At 41.2% G+C, this 25033-nt stretch overlaps 1 protein-coding gene and 1 pseudogene across 1 annotated transcript; one reads left to right on the top strand and one right to left on the bottom strand.

Annotated features, from left to right (window-relative positions):
* Positions 1–14167: 14167 nt before the first annotated feature.
* LOC150040021 (cytochrome c oxidase subunit 7A2-like, mitochondrial pseudogene) lies at positions 14168–14391 on the top strand (annotated as a pseudogene).
* Positions 14392–23849: 9458 nt separating this feature from the next.
* LOC150040022 (sperm motility kinase-like) lies at positions 23850–24752 on the bottom strand. Its single transcript, XM_090327446.1, has one exon. It carries the CDS (start codon positions 24750–24752, stop codon positions 23850–23852), a length of 903 nt encoding a protein of 300 aa, XP_090183572.1.
* Between the last annotated feature and the right edge of the window lie 281 nt (positions 24753–25033).

The raw sequence follows: 25033 nt of genomic DNA on the forward strand, positions 1-25033 counted from the left end.
AAAATTGGAGACAAGTCTCACGTAATTTCCTGCCTAGGCTGGCCTGGAATCATGATCCTTACATTCAGTCTACTCTGCAATGAAGATTATAGGCATGAACCACCATTGTTTGGCTTAATTCCCTTTGATAAGAATGTAAATGGATACAGAGCTAGAATGCTTTCCTGAGCCTTACAGATTTCCTGACCAAAATCAATGTGGCAAATTCATGTGCAGAAAACGGAATTTACCTCATGAATCCAATTTTCAGAATAGTATCTGGCTCATCAGTCTGGCTCTGGAGCTGCTCTTCTAACAGGCATGACAAAATTTACATTCAATTCTACACTGAATTAGAGGATATGCAGTGCCTGTTCTGCAGCATCACAATTTATTTGCTGGCAAGGAGAAATCCCTATTTCTTTTCAATAGGAAATGCTTGATAAATTATATGTATTGATTGGCCTTAAAAACACAGGAAATAGTAAATATTATTATCCAATCACATTTTTTTTTGGTCAGTGTGCGGCTTAAACTCCGGGCCTGGGTGCTGTCCCCCAATATCTTTGTGTTCAAAGCTAGAACACTGCTACTTGAGCCACACACAACTCTACTTCCATTATTGAAAGTTTCATGGAGGCTGTTTAGGTTTGATAATCAATCTGCAGATCTGAGCCTCCTGAGGAGCTAGGAATACAGGTGTGAGAAACTGGCACCCAGCTCCAGTCACATTTCTATATGCGCAATTAAAGCTCAGTGATACAAGTAACTTCCTCTTCAACAATAAGTACTTTTGTTGTTAATTGGATTTGAAATTCAGTGGCACCCGAGTCTATGTACTTTGTAACTATGCTGTAAGTCATTTGCTCTTTTCACAATTGTATTAGTAGAAATGGTACATGTTTCTTGTTTCAAATGGCCATTGATAAACAGCTAGACATGGAGGGGCATGCCTGTAATTTCATTACTTAGGAAGCTGAAACCAAAGCAGAGTAAATTCAAAGACATATTGCTTAAAGGAAAATTCTATCTCAGAATACCTGAAAGATTTATAGGTCCTGATAATATCAGGCTTGGCAGCTACTTTCTCCATCTTCTGTGGCTACAAAGAGAAGCCTAGGACTCCCTAAGGAGAAACAGTAGGCCCCAAAAGATTTATCCAAACTACTGAACATGGGCTGTGTTTGCTGATTCCTGGGCCAATAGAGTATCACCCAAGGCCACTCTTAATACTTGGGTGTCTGACACTTCCTCATTTCAGGAAGAGTAATTTCCAAATCATCAATGCTAGAATTTATAATAAAGTCAGTGAGCACTTAAGACATTGTCAACTAATACATGAAGTCACTAGCAAGTGACATTTGGTACTTGAAGTTACTAATGGTCCACAATTATCAGATACCTAGTTGGAGTCCCCTTTAAGGCCGGAGTGGGAGGAGAAGAACCACAAGTTTAGCTTTTAAAACACATGACAGCATACAACACCCAGTGAATTAAGTCAGTAGATTCAAAAGAGGATCCAGAAGCCTATAATTTCTCAACATTCCAGCTTATTCTACCATGCAACCAGACCTAGTAGCTCTTAAGTTTAAGAGTTTGTACTTCTGGGTGTTCTCAGCTACTTATCATAAGTTAAAGAGGCATCTTGTAGCTGGCACAGGGCACAGTGGTCAGATCAAAGTTCACATGTGGCTGAGCTCTAGCTGGAAGGCCAGGGGGCAGCTCCAAATGATGGTATATCCACTCCTGCAAATTTTAGACCTGGCCAGCCATTAAGAGGCTCCATGGATTTGTAGATGAACTCACATCATGGTCCAGTCCCATGATGCATTGCATACTCTTGGGGGCTCAGATACCCACATTCCTTGTCACCTTCTTATAGTCAGGAAGGTCTGTGATACCTCATCTCCAATTAACTACAAAAAAAGCCAGAAATAGTACTGTGACTCGAGTGGTAGAATGCTAACTTTGGGCACAAACCAAAGGAATAGATGCCAGGCATGGAGTTCAAGCCCTAGGTTAGGCACAGAAAAGAGAGGAAGAGCTAGGCATGGTTGCTCTTGCCTGTAATCCTATCTGCTCAGGAGGCTGAAATCTGACATGTGAGGAGCGAGGCTCAAAGCCAGTCACAGCACTAAAGTCTATGAGACTCATCTTCAATTAACCACTAGAAAACCAGTAGGGAACAGCATCACTACTTTCTTCATATCATCTCTTGCTCTAAGAAAAAATTGGGAAATTCTTTCTGTGAAAGGAAGCCATACAATAGACAAATGAACTCAACTGAAGAGCCAAGGAACTATTTAACACATGTGATTTGTGACTGTTAGTGAGGACTCAGTCTACTTCTGGAACAAAGCATTTGAAAAGCAGTCCTTTCTTTCGATTGATCTCTGTTGCTGAGCTCTAGAGAATAAGAATCAGAGCACCACTCTGAGCTTTGGTTTGCAGACATGAAACACCCACATGAATGAGGATTGATTGACCTATTGGGATAGAAATACTTTCACATGTTAGTTATGTAGATGGGTCTAGCAAACATGACATACAGGAGTCTGCAAAACAAACAAACAAACAAAACAAAAAAACAAACCCTTTTGAGTGGCTGGGAATACAACTTAGTGATAGAGTGCTTCCCTAGCATGCATGAAGCCCTGAGTTTGATTCCTCAGTACCAAAACAAACCACCCGAGTTCAAAATCCAAGACTGGAAAAAAGCAAAAGACTCTAGATATTATTCTGGGGCTAGGAAATATCCCAAATGAGCCAGGAGCTTAGCCTAGTAATATAGTGCTCACCTCACGTGCACAAAGACTTTGGTTTGATTTCTCAGTTCCACATACACAAAAGAATCTGGAAGTGGTGCTCTGGCTCAAGTGGCAGAGCACTAGCTTTGAGCAAATAGTGTCCAAGGACAGTGCCTAAGCCCTGAGTTCAACCCTCACAACTGGCAAAAAAAGGGAAAAAAAAGAAAAGAAAAAGAAAAAAAGAAGCATCCCAAATGGGCCAGTGAATCTAATAGATTAGTGAGTGACAAAGGCTAGCGCAGGTTTAGAGAGGACTGTGCTGGGTATGGGAAATTATGTTAATCACTATAGGGATTGTCAGAGGGGAAGTGAAAATATTCCAAGACTGATTGTTGTGCTCTGGGAATATACTAAAATGAACTGGTTTGTATGCTTTCAGTGGTGGCACAGAGCAGTCTGTGAACCATTTTTTTTTGCCAGTCCTGGGTCTTAAACTCAGGTCCTGGGCACTATCCCTGAGCCTTTCTGTGATCAGGCTATTGTTATACCACTTGAGCCACAGTACTACTTCCACTATTTTCTGTGGATGTACTGAGGAATCCAATGCAAGGCTCTGTGTATTCTAGGAAACCATGCTACCTCTAGGCCACATTCCCAGCCCTAGTGATCCATATTTTAGTCAAGCTGTTAGAGACACAAAATCATGAACACTGTAAATGTACATAGTTTTTCTATTAGGGAATTATACCTCAACGAAGCTGTGGGTGAGGGAGACAGCTTAGAAAAATGTGAAAACATGAAAAAAGAAAAGACTATGTGTACATTTACATAAGATTTAAGAACAAAGGAATCAATACTGGGATAAGGCAGATTTTGGTACGGTGATACCATCTATTTCCACTCTGAATGGTAATCATTCTTTGGTAGTCCCTGAACATTTGTCAAGCTTTCTACAAGTATCACTGGTACACATTTTTCTTAGATCTCAAAAAGTTGCACAGGAGCGTATGTGGGATGAAATCCCAGGTGCTCGGGATTCAGACATAGGATCACATTCAAAACCACTTAAAGCAAAAGTGAGAAGATTTATCTGCAAAGCAAATTAAAAGTGCAGGAAAGGGGCATGGATCAAGGGGTAGACTGTGGCCTCATTTAACCTCCACAATAGAAAATAAAAGCAAAAAATGGCTCTCAGTTGGTCCCTATGTGAAATAAAAAAGCAGTAATACATAGCCTGGTAGGGAAAGTGATAAGCCCTGGTGATAAGACAGGTTATTGTTCGATCTCATGGTAAGGAAACTTATTGCAGGAAATGAATAGCTCTGGTCAGCTTCAAGAAAAATATGGATATTACCTATGAAGATCCTGGGTGCCAAGTGGTGGTCGTACACATCTGCAATCCTATCTACTCAGAAACAGATCTCCTATCTACTCAGAAACAGATCTGAGGATCATTCAAAGCCAGGTTCAAAGCCAGTCTGGGCAGGAAAGTCAGGGACACTATTATTGTGTTAGTCAATTGCAGAGCTTGCACTTAGGGACTGAACTTCAGTCCTCAGATCTAATCTTTCAGTATTTGTAGGATTATTACAGTTATGAGCTACCAGTAACCTTCAAGAGACCTTATCTCCAACTAACCACAAATAGCCAGAATGGTGCTGTTGCTCAAAGTTGTAGACCACTAGTCTTGAGCACAATGAGTTCAGGACAGCAGCTAGGCCTGTATTTTAAGCCCAATGACTGCCACAAAAAAAAGAACATAAAGTTTTTCTGAAGGACCCCAAACTGTTTCCAAGTTGTCTTGAAGATCAAATTTGGAATATAAAACCTACCCTAACAGTGCCCTGCACATTCCAACTTTTTGAACCAATAATCTCCTGTCTCATATTACACTTGGAAAATCTAAGTATCCAAGAGGGAAAATAATCTGCCCTAGCCACATAAGAGATGAAATAATACCTGCCGCAGTGTAAGCATCCTTGAGGTGTGTGTGTGTGTGTGTGTACTGGTGTTTTGAATTCAGGACAATACACTGGAAAGAGAAGCACTCTACCACTTGAGGCATACCTCTTTTTCAGATAAAGTTTTGTATCTTTGCCTGGCTTGGCCTAGATCACAATCTTTCTTATGTGGCCCCATGTGCAACATTGTGTTGAGATGGGGATGGGGATGGGTGGTATCTCACTATCTTTTTCTTTCTTCTGGCCTTGTACTCTTGCTATGTGATATCATGTGTCCTGCTGTGACACAGCTGGAATAAGTATGTACCAGACACATGTGTTTGCCTGATGCAACCTCAAGAAATTTTTACTTCTAAAAGTATCCAGCCTCAGGTGGCTTGTTACAGAAAAATATAAAATAGCCTGGGCGACCATGTTTCGCAACACTAGAGGCACAGAAGGAATACCTTGGACTGTATTAAAGTCCAGGCCACAGATGATGTGCAAAATATATGGCCACATTCAGGATATGGATGAGCTCCTCCTGAAGGCATAGATAGAAGGTCCTGCATGTGGAAGGCAAAGAGGATTGAGCCCTGTACCTCCTGTGGACCCCTCTCTGGAGCTCATGCTAATTTAGCTCTCCTCTTCCAGTACAGGAAGGTGCAGGCCAGCATTCTACCACTTGTGCTAAAGTACTACTTCTGGTGTTTTTCTGTTTAGGTGGTCCTGAGGAATTTAAACCCAGAGCTGCATGCATATTAGGCTAGCAGTCTTCCGCTAAGCCATGCATCTGACCCCAAGTATGTTTTTTTGGTGCGTCATGTGGCTTGAACTCTGGGCCTGTGTGCTTCCCCTGAGCTCTTCAACTATAGGCAGCTGCCCTAACCCTGGGCCTCAGCCTTGAGTTCTTCATCTCATGCCTACCACTGTAAATCTAAGTCACAGTCCTAATTCCAATTTTTAGTGATTAATTGGAGATGAGTGTCTCACTTTCTTTGGTCCTAGGGCTGACTTTAAACCAAGATGGTCAAATCTCAGCCTGCTGAATAGCTAGAATTACAGGCATGAACAACACTGAAAGTTTCCCCAAGTAAACTTCTGAACAGAGTAAGTCCTGAAAATATTTTCATAAAAACAGAAAGTGTCTGTGTTACCTGATATATCAGATATATTTGTATTTGGTTATTTGAAATTGGATAGGGAAGGAGGGAAAACAAGATGAGGGGTGGGGGTGGAGGGGAGGGAAATGGGGACCAAGACATATGAAAGGGTATCAATGTATGGGAATTAATGCACCATCTAACTGGCAATATCATGTAACCCTTATATGAATTACAATAAAAATATATGAAAAAAAGAAAGTGTCTGCATGGCCTTAGCGGAGACCTGGTACTCTTATACTGTCTATTAAAAAAAAGTTTGTAATTAAAAATAATTTAACAAGCCATAAATCCATCAATAAGTTTCAGTCACTGTTTGCTGCTTCTTCTTGGTTTACAACCCTAAATATGGCTCTAATTGGCCCTTTAGCCCTTTTATTCCCAACTCGAACAGCAGGACTATCATACCAGTTAGGCCCAAGAAAAGCAAATACTCTAAAACTAATGATGATAAAAATTAATTATGACCCATTACCCCAGTGTCCGTTGACACTTATAACTCTAGAATCAGTGTTGAATCTGGTAAGGCATCCCTAGGCCAATGAGGCAAATGTAATTCCATTTTGAAAACAGGACTACAAAGCCACACACTGGTGATGCAGCCTGGAATCCCACCAATTCAGGAGGCTGAGATCTGAGTATGCAATTAAAATCTAGCCCAGGCAAGAAAGATTATGGGACTCTTTATTTCCAATTGACCAATAAAAAACTGCAAAAGGTACTGGGGCTCAAAGCAGTAGATTTAAAGAGTTCAGGGGCTGTGCCCAGGCCCAGAGTTCAAGCCCTATGTTTGACAAAAGAGAAAAAGAAAGAAAGAAAGAAAGAAAAGTCTACATGTCTACTGTAAAAGAAATTTCCTTGTTATTTAAATTATTAAATTACACTACCCCTAATAAAAACAATTTTTAACTTTTATTTATATGTAGCAGTCATGCTTCCCTTACTCCAGGGCCATGTTTTACTTCACTAACTTCTCAATTGGCTTGTACTTACAAGAAAATAAACCATTTCCACACCCAAACAATATAATTTTTCAACATATAAGGAGTTCTGAAAACTACCTTTTAATTAGTGGCACAGGGCTTGAATTTGCTATATTTGACTCCTGGCTATAGCTCTAGTACTTCCTGTCTATTGGTGGTTGATTACAGATAAGTCTCATGGACTTTCCTGCCCAGGCTGGCTTTGAATCACAATCCTCAGATTTCAAAACCAATGTAAGTCCATGCTCACATGAGACTCTTTGCCCATAAACCACCAGAAAAAGAAAGGAAGGAAGGAAGGAGAGAGGGAAGTTGGGAAGGCTAGAGTGTTCAAGGAAGAAAAAAAGGAAGAAAGGAAGAAAAGAAGAAGCAAAGAGGTAGGAAGGAAGGAAGGAAGGAAGGAAGGAAGGAAGGAAGGAAGGAAGGAAGGAAGGAAGGAAGGGAAAAAAGCCTGCAGTTGAGCAGTGGCTGCAGGGGTAAAGCCTGCTAGTTTTGTGGGAAAACAAAAGCAAACCTCTACATGCCTGAGAGAAGAGACATTACATAAGAAATTAGAAAACCTGAACAAACAAATTTAAAAAGGAGGGGCCGGGAGTTTGGCCTAGTGGTTAAAGTGCTTGCCTAGCATGCATGAAGACCCGGGTTCGATTCCTCGGTACCACATACATAGAAAAAAGCCAGAAGTGGTGCTGAGGCTCAAGTGGTAGAGCTCTAGCCTTGAGAAAGTCCAAGGACAGTGCTCAGACCCTGAGCTCAAGCCCAGGACTGGCAAAAAAAAAATTTAAAAAGGAACAAAAAATGGGGGCCAGGAATTTGGCCTAGTGGTAAAGTGCTTTCCAAGCATGCACGAAGACCCAGGTTCGATTCCACGCACCACATATAGAAAAAAGCTGGAAGTGGTGCTGTGGCTCAAGTGGTAGAACTCTAGCCTTGACAAATAGTGTAAGGATAATATTCAGGCCCTGAGTTCAAGCCCCATGACTGGCAAAAAAAAGGAACAAAAATGAACTAAAAGGAAGAAGATTTAAGAGACAACTCAAAATTTTCAAAAGTTGATGGGTGAAGTGGCTCACTCCTATATTCCTAGCTAATCAGGAATCTGAGATCTGAGGGTTTCCATTCAAAGCCAGTCCGGGCACTAAAGACCAGTTGACCTATTTCTCCAATTACCCACCAGAAAACTGGAAGTGGCATTGGGACTCAAGGGGTAGGGTGGTATCCTTGAACTGGAGAGCTCAGGGACCTTACCCAGGTCCAGAGTCCAAGCCCTACAACTGACAAAAGAAAATATTGACAATGGTTCATATATAGAGATTCCCTTCTCCTTGTTGGTTAAACATGGTTAAACATTTGAAATATGATGTGAATATCAATGTTGTAAATTCTTTAAAATAATAAAAATAAATTGCTGTTGGGTTGGCTTAGTGGAAGAGTGCTTGCCTAACATGCATTGTTGTGCCAAGATTGTCCTATGTTCTGGGAATGACCCCTCCCCCTCCCTTGCTCAGGGCCCATGTACTTGAACCCTAGGTGGCAACATTTTGATGCTCAGTGGTTAGGCACCTGAGCTCTAATTAATCTTAAAGTGACCAGTGGTTTGAGTTACCAAACAGCCAATCAGGTGATTTTAACTATGGAATTCCCCTATAAAAGCTGTGTAAAACCCTTGTTCAGGACCTCTTAGCATTCCCAGCTACGGGTACACGGAGGTCCGAGTTTAGACTCGTAACAAGTGACCCTTGCTTTTTAGCTTTGACTGTGGCCTCTGGCGGTCTTTTTGGGGTTCTAGGAATTCGGGTACAACAGCATGAAGACACGGGTTCGATTCTTCGGCACTACATGCATAGAAAAAAGTCAGAAGTGGTGTTGTTGCTCAAGTGGTAGAGCTCTAGCTTTGAGGAAGTCCAAGGACAGTGCTCAGCTTTGAGTTCAAGGCCTAGTACTAACAAAAAAAATAAAATACAATTTATAGACATTTAGTGAATAAGAAGTGATACAAATTTAGATTTTATTAGTATTTACATAGTGACAAATGCTTAACATCTGAGAAAAATGTTGTGATCATAAATCTTCACCAGGGAATATGTTGAATAGATATCTAGAGTTCTGTCAACTTATAAAAAAGAAAAAGAAAAACAGTTCATGTCTTTATCCTACTTGCTAACGTTACTGAAGGTCACTGTGGTTTGAAGGCAGCCTGAGTGGGAAAAATCCAGGGGACTTGCTTTAGTGTGTTTCTGACAGTAGTTGACTTAACCTGGTTTGTGTTTTGTTCAAGAATAGAGCTCTACTACTTTCTCCCTCTGAGTGGTTCATTGGAGATAAAGAGTCTCATGGACTTTCCTGCCCCAGCCTGCTTTAAACTATGATCCTCAGTTGTCAAGCCTCTGTGTAATTCCATTGTGTTTCCAGTGTACTTTTATATCATATGAACCACCAAAGTAATAAAAAGGCCAGACTTGAGCTATGTTCCTGTAATGGAGTCTGCTACCTTGAATTTAAAAACAAATAAATGAAAACTCCCACCGAAATGCTAAGTGTAGTTTGGGCTATACTGGCACTCCCTCTTAAAGTTAAGGAAAAAACATTTGTGGGGACAGTTATCAGGCCTTGAGTTCAATCCCCAGCACAGGAACAAAAACAACAGTGAGCCAGAAATGCTTCATGTGTGTAATTGTAGCTAGTCAGAAGGCTAAGACCTGAGGGTTCTGGTTCAAACTCAGCCCAGGCCAGAAATTCTCTGTGAGTCACTTACATCCAATTACAACTCAAAACCCAGAAGTTGCATTGTGGATCAATGTCATAGATTGTCTAGTTTTGAGCAAAAGAACTTAGAAAAACTGTCAAGACCATAAGTTCCAGCCCCACACTGAGGTAAACAACAAAGCCAGTAGTTGAACTGTGGCCCAAGTACCAGGGCTTTTAAATATTGAGGGGGGAAAAAATGAAAACAAATCATCTAAAATGAAAAAAAAATTTAAGGGAGAGTGGTTAGTCCCAATAAGAAACTAGAGTTCCTGAAATAATAAAACTGAAAAACTACAAAAAAATATGTACAGAAATAGTGAACTAGATGAAAAGGAAGGGGAAAGTAGAGGAGAGCCAGTGAAACACTTTCAAATCATGTCACATATTTGGAATCCTACTTGCTGAGGTTGCTGAGATCTGAGGAGTGTGGTTCAAAGCCAGCCTGGGCAGGAAAGTCTATGAGATCTGCTTTAGTGAGTGGTAATTGTTGGCTTAAAATTGTTTTGCTCATGGCTAGAGCTCTAATAGTTCCTGTCTGTTGGTGGTTGATTATAGATAAGAGTCATACAGATTTTCCTGCCCATGCTGGCTTTGAACCACAATCCTCAGATTTCAGAGCCTGTGTAATGCCCCCATGTTCACATGAGACTCTTTCCATTTAAACCACCAAAAAAACCCAGAAAATAATGAAAGAGATAGAGAAAGAAAGAAAGAAAGAAAGAAAGGAAGGAAGGAAGAAAGAAAGGAAGGAAGGAAGAAAGAAAGGAAGGAAGGATGGGAGGAATGGGGTGTAGGGGATAGAGGGAGTGAGGGAAGAAGGAAAATAAAGAGAAAAGAAAGAGAAAGAAATCAGAATGAAAGAAAGGGGCGGAGGGAGGAAGGAAAGAAAAAGAGAAAATGAAAGAAATAAAGACAGATAAACAGACAGAAAGAAAGAAAGAAAGAAAGAAAGAAAGAAAGAAAGAAAGAAAGAAAGAAAGAAAGACAAAAAGAAAGAAAGAAAGAAAGAAAGAGAAAGAAAGAAAGAGAAAGAAGGGAGGTGGGAGGAATGGAGGAAGAGAAAGAAGGTGAGAAGAAAATAAAGAGAGAAGTAAATAGAAAAAGAAGCAAAGCAAGACAGAGACAAAGAAAATGTAAGCAAGCAGGCAAGCAAGAAAGCAAACAAGAAAAGAACAAATAAAATAAAGTCTGAAGTTGTACTTTTGTTGGTGTGAATCCTCCTAGCCTGGAGGGAAAAAAGCAAAGCAAAGATAAAAACTTTGGAGAGACTGACCAATCCATCATAAGTTAGAGAATCTGAATTTAAAACAACAACAACAACAAAAGCTGGGTGATATGGCTCATGCCTGTAATCCTAGCTATTCAGGAGGCTGAGATCTGATGATCAAAGTTGAAAACCAGCCAGGGCACAAAAGGCCCCGAGATTCTTATCTCCAATTAACCTCTGCAAAAACAAGAAGTGGGGCTTGCCTCAGGGTAGGGTGGTAGCCTTGAGCTGAAGAGCTCAGGGAAAGCGCCCAGTCTAATTTTAAGCCCCATGGACCACAAAAATAAGGAACAAAAAATGAATTAAAAGGAAGGAGAAGGTATCAAAGAGACAACTCAAAATTTTGAAAGCATCTTTCATGCTTGTATCCTATTCTTGCTCAGGTCATTGAGATCACAGGATTGTTGTTCAAAGCCTGGCTGGGCAGCAATCCATGAGCCTTCCAGGCAATAGTGAACTTAAACTGATTAGTGATTTGTTCATGATTAAAGTTCTACTACTTTCTGCCTCTGGGTTTTTTATTGGAGATAAGGGTCTCATGGACTTTCCTGCCCAGGCTGGCTTCAAACCACCATTCTAAATTATCAAGCCTCTGCAGTGCCCTTGTGTTTCCAAGGAACACTTATACCCTATGAACCACCAAAAAATTAAAAGGCAGGGGCCAGGAATTTGGCCTAGTGGTTAAAGTGCTTGCCTAGCATGCACGAAAACCCGGGTTCGATTCCTTGGTACCACATATATAGAAAAGGAGGGAAGTGGTGCTGAGGCTGAAGTCGTAGAGTTCTAGCCTTGAGAAAGTCCAAGGACAGTGCTCAGGCCCTGAGCTCAAGCCCAGGACTGGCAAAAAAAATTAAAAGGCAGAAATTGAACTATGCCTTATATTTTAACCCAGGGAACCTTGAATTAAAAACAAAACAAACCCCACCAAACTCACAAGTCCATTTTGCTCTAATGGTACTCCCTGAAACACTGAATCAAAAAATTATTTTGTGCAGAGACCAGGACCTGAGTTTTAGCCCTAGCACATAAAGAACAACAACAATCCAGGCAGTGTAGCAGTGCTTCATGTGTGTAATCCTAACTACTTAGGAAGCTGGTTAAAAGCCAGAAAATTTCTGTAAGGGCTTGAGCACTGTCCTTGAGCTTTCTCAAGGCTAGAGCTCTACCACTTGAGCCATAGCTCATTTCTGGCTTTTTCTATGTATGTGGTACCAAGGAAATTGTACCCAGGTCTTTGTGCATACTAGGCAAGCAAACTCCCCATGAAGACTTCCATTTTCTGGAGGCGGCCGGCCAAGAACATCCTACCTATCAGGGGGGCAAGAGTAACACCTCAGTCTTGGGGGAACCAATACTGATGCCTCTGTACTGCCACCAATTGTCTTAGTGACAAGGACACAAAAACAAGAATCCATAAAAACATCTAACAAAACATTAGGGCTGGTACCAAACAAGACAAAAACATCTAACAGAGAAGCAGAGACCTTTAAGTAAACCCCAAATTTTCTCTTAAAAATGTTGCAAGACCAAGTCTAGATTAACAGTAAGGAATTTGATCAGGGTGGCCAGATCATCCTGGTAAGAAAATTTTCTCCCTAACCTCCCGAAATTGTTGGGAGGCTGGAGGTACCCTCTGGGGGCCATCCAACATCAAAGGTCGGCCATTCCAAATTACAAAGAGTAATTAATTTGTCTTTACTCAAATCAAAACCTCTGCTTCTAACATCCTTAAAATTCATCATTAGAAGAGCAAGCAGAATAGTCCCATCTCAAAGGGAGATACCCAAATCAGAAAAAACAAAAGGAAATAATACACAGAGACAAACATAGCCGGCCTATTTACCGCGGGTTTTGACTAGGCATCTGGATGGGCTTGGGGGTTCCCGGCCCATGCACCAAAAGTTGCATTATGGAGCAAAGTCATAGATTATCCAGTTTTGAGCAAAAGAACTCAGGAATACTGCCCAAACCATAAGGCCCAGCCCTATATTGGTATAAACAACAAAGCTAGTAGTATAACTGTGTCCCAAGTACCAGGGCTTCTAAATATTGAGGGGAAATAAACAAAAATAAAAAGTTTTAAACTGAAAAAAGAAATTGAGGGAGAGTGATTAATCCCAACAAGAAAATAGAGGTCCTGAAATAATAAAACTGAAAAAACTAGCAAAAAATATGTACAGAAGTAGTGAACTAGATGAAAAGGAATGAGAAAGTAGAGGAGAGCAAGTTAAACACTTTCAAATCATGTCACACATCTGGAATCCTACCTGCTGAGGATGCTCAGACCTGACGAGTGTGGTTCAAAGCCAGCCTAGGCAGCAAAGTCCATGAGACCTGCTTTAGTGAGTGGCAGTGGAGGGCTTGAACTTATTTTGCTCATGGCTAGAGCTCTAGTACTTCCTCTCTGTTGGTGGTTGATTACAGATAAGAATCTCAAGGACCTTCTTGCCCAGTCTGGCTTTGAAAGACAACCCTCAGAATTGAGAGCCTCTGTAATGCCCTCAAGTTCACATGAGACTCTTTCTTCATATAAACCATCAAAGAACAGAAAAGAAAGAAAGGGAGAAAGGAAGAAAATTAGAGCGAGAGAGAAAGCAAGAAAGCAAGCAAGAAAGAAAAGAAAGAAGGAAGGGAGGGAGGGAGAGAGGAAAGGAGGGATAGAAGGAGGGAAATACAAAAGAAACAGAGAGAGAGAAAGAAAGAATGAATAAAATAAAGAAAAGAAAGGAAGGGAGGGAGGAAGGCGGGGGGTAGGGAGACAATAAAGGAGAAAAGGAAACAGAAAGAGAGAAGGAAATAGAAAAGGAAGCAAAGAAAGAAAGCAAGCAGGCAGGAAAGCAAGCAAGCAAGCAAGCAAATAAGAGCAAATGAACTAAACAAAGCCTGAATTTGAACCTTGTTCCTGGTGTGAATCCTGCTAGCCTGGATGGAAAAAAGCAAAGCAAGATAAAAACCTAAGGGAGACAAGCCAATCCATAACAAGTTAGAGAACTTGAATTAAAAAAAAAGCCAGCGTGGTGGCTCACACCTGTAATCCTAGCTACTCAATAAGCTGGGATCTGAGGATCAAAGTTCAAAGCCAGTCCAGGCATAAAAGGATCTGTGACTCTTATCTCCAATTAACCCCTCAAAAATGGCAAGTGGAGCTTGGCTCTAGGGTAGGGCAGTAGATTTTAGCTGAAGAGCTCAGGAACAATGCCTGGGTCCAGAAGAGGTCAAGCCCCACATCTCACACAAAAAAAAGAAGAACAAAAAAATGAATTAAGGCAAAGGAGGCAGATCCTTCTGGGCGATTTCACCAGCAGCGGGTGCTGGAGGCTTGGCTGCTTGAATCCTGTGCTACATGTTTAGAGGCTTCACACAGAAGTTGGCTGGAACCTGGACTTCAGACCGGAAGCCCACAGGAATTAAAGCCTGTGATGTCCACTGAAGCTCTGTCTGTCATATTAACCACACCAACAAAGCTGACTTCCAATCCCACTGTTTATGATTATGCTGGGAAGAACAAAGATCCAGAGCTGTAGAAGTATTTCCAGATATCTGATGGTATGCCCATCCACCTGAAAAGATGCCTGCCTGATCTGATGCTTTAACCAACCACTGTGCACTGACCGCGGGAGGTACCATCCACTCCTGATTGCCCTCCACATGGCCTCCCAGACCAAAAACAAGAGAGCTCTGGTACAGAGCATAGTTGGGTTTTGGAATAGACCCTTTGAAACTTCAATTTTCATTTAACAAATAATCAGTTTCATTCCCTCTTCTTGGATGGTCTCCTTAAAAATTTTGCAAAACAAAGACAAAGATATGAACAGTATTTTGGTTTGTTTGTGAAGTGCATATGGCCTGTCAGATGTCAGAACTCACTTATTTGGTCTCCTGATTTCCCTGGAAAGTCTGAATGAAGGTGGAACAGGGGCTGGTTAGTTAGTGTCAGTCAGAGCTGAGGTCTTCAGATACCTGGAGTGTGGGTTTTTTTTTTCCACCTTGGAGTGCACAAGCCTTTATAGATTTGGTTTTGACTGAAGAAGTAAGGCAAGCCAAGACTAGGCGCTTGAAATAAGGGACTTTGTTTAGTGGTACCTTGGGGGATTTTTCCATCTTGCAGCAAAATGTTAATAGAAATTATTTGTAGCCTGCCTGTGCTTGTTTCAAAGTGCTATTTGCCACAGCCCAGGTCCTAGCAAGTCTGTGTTCCCATGGGAACAGAGCAGGATTGTTCGCACTACAATGCAGGCTGGTTCTTCTTGTGGATGCAACCATGTCACAGATCCTCCTTTACCTTTTAAAAATGTTATCCTTTTAAATTATGAAATATTTGACTGTGGAAAAAATACATGTAAAAATGAATTAAGAGGAAGGAGAAGATATCAAAGAGACAACTCAAAAGCATGAAAGCATCATTCATGCCTGTATACTATTGTTGCTCAGCTCACTGAGATCACAGGATTGTGGTTCAAAACCAGCATGGGCAGGAAAATCCATGAGCCTCCCTGATAATGGTGGACTTAAACTCATTGGTAATTTGTTCATGGTTAGAACTCTATTACTTTCTGCCTCTGGGTGGTTCATTGGAGATAAGGAGTCTCATGGACTTTCCTGCCCAGGCTGGCTTTGAACCATGGTCCTCAGATATCAAGCGTCTGTGTACTGTGCCTGTTTATTCTGGGTACTCTTATCTGCTATGACTCACCAAAAAAATAAAAAGGCAAAAGTTGAGCTGTGGTTCATGTATTAGAGCCCGCTAGCCTTGAATTTAAAACAAAGTCAAAAGTCAGGTTTTGGCCTCAATTGTACTCACAGCTAGTTTGAGGAAATAAAATAAAATAAGCAAGCATGGAGAGTGACCAGGCCAGAGTTCAAAGCCTTGAACCAGAACCAAAGGACCCAAGGCCAGTGGTTGACTTGTGGCCTAAATGGCAGTGCTTCCAAATGTTGAATTAGAAAAAACAATCAAAGAAAGAAAGAAAGAAAGAAAAACAATAGAAGAGAGAAGCCAATTAAAGAAATTTAAATCATGGCTCACATCTGTGATCCTATTATTTTAGATTGCTGAAATCTGAGGTTTGAAGTTCAAAGCCAGCCTGGGAAGGAAAGTCCATGAGACCTGTTTTAGTGAATGGCACTGGAGAGCTTGAACTCTCTGTGTTTTATGTCTAGAGCTCTACTACTTCCTATCTCTTGGTGATTACTTGAAGAAAAGAGTCTCATGGATTTTCCTACCCAGCCTGGCTTTGAACCACAATCCTCATATTCCAGAGGCTGTGTATGCCCACATAGCTACATGAGACCCTTTTTTCTATAAACCACAAAAAAAACGAAGGAAGGAAGGAAGGAAGGAAGGAAGGAAGGAAGGAAGGAAGGAAGGAAGAAAGGAAGGAAGGAAGGGAGGGAGGGAAGAATGGAGGGAGGAAGGGAGGGTGGGAGGAAGGAAAAGAGATAGGACAGAATGTGGGAAGGTGAAAGGAAGACAGGCAGGAAGGCACCTATCTAGAGCTTTGGTTTCCAGTTTGAAGCCTGATAGTCTTGATGGGAAAAGGCAAAGTAAAGCAAAAGATCTCAAGGAGAGTTGCCAATCCATAACAAATAAGTAGAAGACTCAAACAAAATAGATAGATAAATAGAAAAAGGAAGGAAAATGAATTAAAAGGAAGGAAGAGATATCAAAGAGACAATAGAAGTATTTGAAAACATAGGCTGGGGTTTGGCCTCGTGGTAGAATGCTTGTCCAGCATGCACAAAGACCAGGGTTTAAATCTTCAGTAGTACATACAAAAAAAAGCCATGAATAGTGTTGTGGCTCAAGTGGTAGAACTCTAGCCTTGAGAAGGCCCTGGACAGTGCTCAAAACCTGAGTTCAAGCCCTAGATATGGCAAAAATAAAAAGGAATTTGAAAACTTGGGTCATGGTTGTATCCTACTTGCCATGTTCACTGAAATCAGAGGATTATGGTTCAAAGCCACCCTGGGCAGGAAATTCTAAGAGACTTGTTTTAGTGAGCGGCAGTGATGAGCTTGAACTTGCTTTTTTTTCTCACAACTAGAGCTCTAATACTTCCTGTCTCTTGGTGGTTGATTACAGACTCTCATGGACTTTCCTACCAGGTTAGCATTGATCCACAGTCTTCAGATTTCAGAGTCTGTGTAATGCCCCCATGTTCACATGAGATTATTTCTCCCATAAACCATGAAAGAAAGAAAGAACAAAGAAGGAAGGAAGGAGGGAAGGAAGGAAGAAAGGAAGGAAGGAAAGAAAGAATTAAATAGAAGAAAGAAAGAAAGGAGAGCAAGAGGGAGAGAGAGAGAGCGCAAGAGGGAGAGAGAGAGAGCGAAAGAGAGAGAGAGAGAGAGAGAGAGAGAGAGAGAGAGAGGGAGAGAGAGAAAGAAAGAAAGAAAGAGAGAAAGAAAGAGAGAAAGAAAGAAAGAAACTGTGACTTTTGGCTGTGTTTTCACCTGCTAGCCTTGAGGGGAAAAAAGCAAAGGAAAGATTATAACCTCAGGGAGAGTGCCCCATTCAAGAAAACAAGGCAGAGTACCTGAACAAATTTTAAAAAGGGGGGAGGGTGAGAAAGAAAAAGAAAACCGAACAAAAAATGAGTGAAAAGAAAAACACCAAAGGGCCACTGAATGTTTTGAGAACATGGTTGAAGCCTATATCCTACTTGCTCCAGTCACTGAAATCAGAGGATAATAGTTTAAAGCCAGCCTGGGCAGGAAAGTCCATGACAGTTGTATTAGTGTGTGCCTGTCAAATCAACTTGGGGTGTTTTGTTCATGATTGGGGCTCTACTGCTTTCTGCCTCTGAAAGTCTCATGGACTTTCCTGGCCAGGCTGGCTTCAAACTGGGATCCTAAGATGTCAAGCCTTTATGTAGTGCCCTTGTGTATCCACTCTTATCTCCTATGAACCATCAAAATAATAAAAAAGCAGAAATTGAGCTGTGGCTTAAGTAGTAGAGTCAGGGAGCCCAGAATTAAAAAAAGAAGAAGAAAAGAAAAAATCATGAGTCCAATTTTAGCTCTAATTATATTCCCTGCTATTTTGATGAAAAATATCTTGGCTAGGGATCAGGTTCTGAATTCCAGCCCTATAACAGGAACTAAAAAAATTAAAAATAATAAACAGCCAGGCTTGGCACAGTGGCTCATGCCTTTGCCACTGACTACTGGCCTGTGGGTGGTAATTGAAGTTAAGAATCTCATGCAGTCTCCTGCCCAGGCTAGTTTTGAAATTCAGTCCTCAGACTTTAGGACACTGTCCAGTGCCCTTGGTTTCTCCTGGGACTCTTATCTCCTATTACCAACCAAAGAAGAATAATACCCCCCCCAAAAAAAGGCAAAAGTAGAGTTGTAGCTCAAAAGTTGAGCATGATAGCCTTGAATTAAAAAAAAAAGTAGAATAATCCTCTGGGAGAGTCACCAGTCCTTTAAGTTCAAGTCCTAAGTACCAGTACTCAAATTTAAAAATAATAATAATAATAATTGGAAATTGAGTTTTGCCTCTTATTGTATACTTTGGTTACTTTGAGAGGAAAAAAAAAACTACTCACTGAAAGTGATCAGGCCCAGAATTGAAACCCTGGAGCAAAAATAAAAACACACATAGCTAGTAGTTTATCTGTAGCCCAAGGTATAGAAACTATTTTCAAATGAAAAACCCAAACAAAAACAAAAATACAAACTGAGTGTGAGTTTCTAGACCTTAAAAAGCCATAAGAACTGAAATTTTAAAAAGAAAAATAGTAAAAGCAATCATGAAATGATATGAAGATGCCAGAAGAGAGGAACCAATTAAAGAATTTTAAATTATGTCTCACATCTGTAATCCTACCTGCTCAGGTTGCTGAACTCTGAGGATTGTGGTTCAAAGCCAGCCTAGGGAGGGAAGCCCATGAAAGCTGTTTTAGTGAGTGGCAGTCGTGGCCTTGAACTTGCTGTGTTTGGCTCATGGCTAGAGCTCTAGTACTTCCTGTCTGTTGGTGGTTAATTGGAAGTAAGGGTCTCACAGGAAATTTTCTGTTCAGGATGGCTTTGAATCACAATCCTCAGATTGCAAGCAGTGAAAAGCCAAGATTACAGGTGTGAGGCATTGGTGTTTGCCCTGGTTCTTAAAAAACAAAAACAAAAAAACTTGTTTGTTTTTGGTTCTTATTCTAGGGCTTGAACTTTGGGCCTGAACAGAATCCAAAAGTCATTTCTTTCTCCCCCCACCCACCCAAAGCTAGTTAGTATACATTTAGAGGCAAAAATCAACTTCAGGATTTTTTTTTTTTTGGTATAAGTGATTTTACATAGGGTTGATTCTCCCAGAGGAGGATTTTCTTTTTCTTTCCTTTTCTTTTTTTCCGTATATTTTTTATTGTAATTAATAGAAGGATTACATTATATTCACCAGATAGAAGGTGCATTACTTCACAAACATTAAAATATTTTTCATATCTTGGTCCCCATTTTCCTCCCCCCACCCCATACCTTTTGCTTTCTTTTTTGTTTGTTTGTTTTTATTTCAAGGCTCATAATTCTACTATTAGAAGCACCACTCAACTTGTGCCTTTCCCTTTTTTGCTTTTCTTTTTCCTCTTTCTTTCTTCCTGTTTTGCCAGTCCTGAGGCCTGAACTCAGGCTCTGGGCACTGTCCTTGGACACATTTTGCTCAAGGTTAGTGCTCTGCCACTTGAGCCACAGTACCACTTCTTGCTTGTATTGTGTATGTAGTACTGAGGACTAGAACGCAGAGCTTCCTGCATGCTAAATGAGTGCCCAACCACTTGGCCACACTCTCTCCTTCCATTCCTTTCTTTCTTCCTTACATTATTCCCTACTCTAGTCCTTCTTTTTTGGTGGTTAATAGAAGATAAAGAGTTCCATGGGAAGCTGAGGGTACTACATACTATTGTAAAATCTGACAATTGTGATTCAAAGCCAGCCTAGACTGGAAAGTCCCTGAGACTCTCCTCTCCAATTAACCATCAACAGGTCAGGCCGCACAACTGGGGCAAAAACAAACAAACAAACAAAAAACAGTAGTTGACTTTTGCAGAGACTCCAAATTATTTTTTACATTTTTTTTGTCCTTGTCAGTCTGGGGGCTTAAACCCAGGGCCTGGGCACTGTCCTTGGGCTTTCCTCAAGACTAGCACTTTACAGCTGGAGGCACCCCTTCCACCTTTCCTTTATGGAACTGAGGAATCGAAGCTAGGGCTGCCTGAATGCTAGGGGAGCACCCTACCACTAGGTCATGAGCCTCCAAATTGTGACTTTAAAAAATAAACAAACAAAAAATGAAGGTGGGTGGTTAGTGTGACAACAAACCAGACGACCTGAAATAAACAAAAATGACAGAAAAAGTAAAGTGAATGAAATAAAAAGGTGAAGGAAAAGAGCTCATGACACAAACAGAAAAGAAAAGAAATAATTATAATTTTAAAAGCCAGAGGCTAGGCCCTGAGTTCAAGGTGTAGGACCATCCCAGGCAAAGCAAAACAAAACCAAACTTGACATATGGTGCAAATAAGAACAAACAGTAGACTTGAGAAAATAAACAAAAACTTCAGATAGAAGCACCAGCCGTTGGGTGAAATGCATAATACCAGGACCCAAATTTAAAAAATAAACAAGAGCAATCAAGGTTTGGCTTAAATTCTACAGCCTGCTAGCTCTGAACAAAAACTTTCAGACAGAATATACTAAGCCCTGATTTAAAACAGCAGGAAAACACCAAAGGGCAAAACAAAACAAAACAAAAAATAAATGTTGACTTGTAGCTAAAAAAATTCTAGCTGCTCAGCTCACTGAAATCTGAGGATCACAGTTCTAAGCCATCCTAGACAGGAAAAGCCATCAGACTTCTTGCATTGTATGCCAGTCCTGGAGCTTGAACTTGTGGTCTTTTGCTCATGGCTGGAGCCCTACCACTTCCAACCGTTTGGTGGTTAATTGAAGAGTCTCATGGGACACTATGAGACTTATGGGACTATGAGACTTCCATTAACCAATACAAAGGGCACAGGGAACCAGAAATTGACTTGCTGCTCTGGCTGTAGAACATGCTAGCATACAGGAAGAAAGAAAAAGAAAGAAAGAAAGAAAGAAAGAAAGAAAGAAAGAAAGAAAGAAAGAAAGAAAGAAAGAAAGGAGAAAGAGAGAGAGAAAGAGAGAAAGAAAGAGAGAAAGAAAATGTTAGACACTTGGTTATGCCTTCTGTTCAAACCTAAGGAATAATACAACCAAACAACCAACCAAAATCAGAAAATCCCTCGTGGCTTATGAAGAGGCTGTTAGTATTGGGGGGGGATTAAAAATATGGTCAGACCACCAGTACAAGAAAAAAAAAGAAGGCCAGAAATTCAGCTTTGGCTCAAGGCATGAAGATGACTAACATAGTGAGCAAATAAATAAATAAAATAAAAATGCCAACTTAGGGAGATTAGGGAAACTTGCCAGTGCCTTCTGAGTTCAATCCTTTCAGTTAGCAGAATTAGCACCCAAATGCACATGAAAACTGAAAATTTGGATTTTAGCTGTTAGAATTGAGAAGAGAAGAAGGAATAGGAGGAGGAGGAAGAGAAGGAGGAGGAAAAAGGGAAGAAGAAGAAGTAATGGAAGAAAAGGAAGAGGAAGATTAGGAGGAGGAAGAAACAGGAGGAGGAGGCACTGAATATCAACAAGCCTCTTCCACATCAAAACAATTAGGAATAAAACAAATGTAAAAGAGGGTAAAATAAGAGAAAAGCCAAAGAAACACCTTAAAGTGATCAGGGTGATGTATGCTTATGTCTATAGTTCTAGATTTTTAGAGGACTGAGAGTTGTGGATATTAATTTTTACCCAGCCCAGGTGGGAAAAATCCCTGAGTATCCATGAGATATATAACCAATAAATCACACCCAGGGTGGGGAAAAAAAGAAACAACAACAACAAAATCCAGGGAGATTGAGCTGTAGTTCAAGTGGTGGATCAGTAGTCTTGAGCAGAAAAGCTAAGGGACAGTGCCCCAGACCTGATTTCGAGTTCTATAACCATGAAAGAGACAGAGACAGAGACAGAAACAGACAGAAACAGAGAGAGACAGAGAGAGAGAGAGAAGAGTTTTGAAAACAGTTAAGATGATTTTAAAATGAAATATAGAAGTTGAAAAACAGTTGTTTAATAAGACACGAGAAAAATATAATTTTTTGACAATAAAGGTTAAAATATCATGCTAACCTCATCCAAATCTCACCCCAACCTACAGAAAGCCCTTTCTATCAGAGTTGTCAGTAATTTAGAATGGAAAATTCACAGCCAATGTTGAGATGATCTTGATTCTCTGATGCCTGTGTCTGTGCAGCCCTGGGAGAACTGATGGACTGTGCAGTATTTGACTTGCCTTATTTCCCTTGTGTCTGGGAATAGTCATGTCGTGGGGATGGGGGCCTTGGCACAGGAAGTGGAAATCATTGTTGAAGAGCTTTCTCTCACAGGAGGAGCTCACAGAATTCAGAGTCTTAACCAGCACTGATTTAAGCTATATTTTTTCTTTCTTTTTTTTTCCATTGAAGAGTGGAGTTTTATTACATTTAAACAATTACTGATAGACCTCACAGATATCTATCATGAAGAAAATATGGATTTTTCTACATTCTATAAGTAAACTTAGAATTAAAATGAAATTCAAGCTTAAAAGATTCAGTCACTTAGCTACATTTTAAAGAGGGAACACAAGTGCCTCTAAACTATTCCTAAGTGTACCAAGGAATGGAGCATACAGAGAGGACAGCACTGCCAGCCACCCAAGAGAGGACAGCACTCCAGCCACCCAAAGACAGTTTGGCTTCATTATTTTCTTGTCATGATTGATCATGTTTTTTTCTTTGGAGAACATTCACTCTGTTTTTCCTTAGAAAATCAGTTGTGTTTTCAGGCAGTACAATTTGTGACTACCTGAGCACTGATCTTTCTATTGGAGTCACAGTGCCAGAGACTCAAGCTCCTTCTCTCTTGAATGCCCCTGGTGTTACAAAGTCACTGGCTGGGTGGTTCTGGTATGACCACATGGATGGGTGAGACAGGGCTTCTAGCTTTCTGTGGCCTTGGTGTATTTCAGGGCTATCATTTTCTTTCTTGCATGATCCTGGTGTTACAAAGCCCCTGGCTGGGGTTGTTCTGTGAGCAAATGGGTGGGTGAGAAGCTTCCCTGTATCAGTGACAGGGCTCCTGGCTCTCAGTGAGTTTGGTATCTTTCAGGGCTCTTCAATGCCATCTCTGGAACTGCCTGTTACTGGGTCTGCACACAGCAGCACAATCTCCTCAAGGTATCCATCATTCTACTCAGCATCCCCTTCCTGCCTCATTTTCTTCTGGAGCTAGAGGCTCTATCATCATGCTGTGTCAGCTCCAAGGAAAGGACAACATCCTCTGAGGTGTTGTGTCCAGGTCCAAAGCAAGAGCAGCCAGAGGTCCATGTTGAGCATGTTAGGAGCTCAGCAGCAGGAACTTTATCCACCGCCTCCACTGGCAGCTCTTACAGCCATATCAGGCATATCTCTTAGGCCTCATTTTAGGCTGCTTGCAGCCCTGACTCTTGGTATCCCTCAAGACTTTGTTCTCATTCTATGGCTGTGAAGAGGGCAAGGATTTTGCTTTACCTCTTTGGCAAAATGTCTCCTCTTCTCTCTGTGGCAGGGAGGAACCTTGGAAGGCAGCCACTGACCCATGATATGGCATGAGGCTGTGACTGGGGCTCCTCTGCAGGAAACAGAGGGAAATGGCAGGCAAAGAGGTGCTTCGGCCTGTCTGCTTCACATTACAGGTCAGCAGACACAGAGGGAAATGATAAGGAAGAAATCTTGAATGAAACCTACCTCTCTCCTCCAGTAGGAATGTGGAAGGGTTTGGGACAGTGGCATAGTGCTGAATACCCCACTCCAGAGATTGAGCTGTCACAGGGCTGACTCTCTCTGCCTTCAGGCCATCTTTAATGAAAAATGGGTGGTCATCACATCATCAAAGGATCTGTGCAAAACTGATGTGCGGACTTGTGATTAACTGTACCCCACTGAACACATCCTGCTCACCACAGTTGGGTATAACTGTTTGGGCAGGGGCTCAACTGGATATAGGGAGCCTTCATCAAATCCATCAAACCATGTGTGTGCCATGACTTGTTGCACATCAGACCTCTGCTGAGGGTTTAAAATTAAGAGCTGGAAAAAGACATGATGTCCTCTGGCAATCAGGTGTTGTGGTACATCATACCTGCCCTCGACAAACTTTCTACAGAGCTGGTTGAAAGTGCTCTCTTGAAATGGGAATTGTCCCATAATCATAAACAACAGGATGGTGCCCAGACTCAAGACATCTACCTTGAAGCCATCATAGGCTTGTTTCAGGTATATTTTAGGGGTACAGACCACATAGGCACCAGGAAGATCTGTGATCAACTGCACTGGGGCAATCCTCAGGCTCAACCCAAAGTCATTGACCTTGGCATTGCCGGTTTCATCCAGAAGGATGTTGTCAGGCTTCAGGTCCATGTGTGCAATCCCATGCCAATGGAAGTACTGCATCTCACTTCCCATCTGCTTCATCAACTTCCTTGCTTCCTTCTCATAAACCTGGCATGATGCTTTGATCCAGCTCTGCAGGTTTCCCTTGGTGGCCATTCCCATCACCAGGTAGACATGTTCCACTCCCTGGATCACTTGATACATCCTAATCACATGGGGGTAATTCAGAGGCTTGACAATATCCACCTGATTTTCCACCAGCATTGGGTACTCTTTTGTCCCCAAGATTTTCACTGTGACCTCATTGTCTGTGAGGGAGTGATAGGCCTTCTTCACCTGCCCAAAGGTGCCAGTGGTCTGCTGTACATGATATTGACTGACAAGGAAGTCCTCCTCTGCGGAGGAGAATGTAGGGCATTTGCTGTCTGTTGACTCCATTTTTCTCATGGGATGGCAAACAGCCAGCCACTACCAAACAGCTAAGAAAATATGGTGGCTAGTATATTTTAAGTATACTTAGCTAAGTTAAGATGACAATAAATATAAATATTAATATATATAACAATTTTATACATCAGTGGAGTAGGTATCAAATCTTAACGAAGTTTAGCTAATCAATTCAGTGATAGCATATCTTAAATTAGCACAATCTAAGCTACAGAATAATGGAAATCCCCAAACCCACACAACCCAAAGCTTCCTTTCCTCCCCACTCACCA

This window comes from Megascapheus bottae, unplaced genomic scaffold (genome assembly GCF_031878675.1).
Source record: "Megascapheus bottae isolate mThoBot1 unplaced genomic scaffold, mThoBot2.hap1 HAP1_SCAFFOLD_113, whole genome shotgun sequence".
In the NCBI taxonomy this organism is placed as follows: Eukaryota; Metazoa; Chordata; class Mammalia; order Rodentia; family Geomyidae; genus Megascapheus; species Megascapheus bottae.

What these genes read in the sequence shown, in the direction of transcription:
- LOC150040022 (XM_090327446.1), bottom strand. Translation starts at nt 24,752, where the DNA reads ATGGAGTCAACAGACAGCAAATGCCCTACATTCTCCTCCGCAGAGGAG.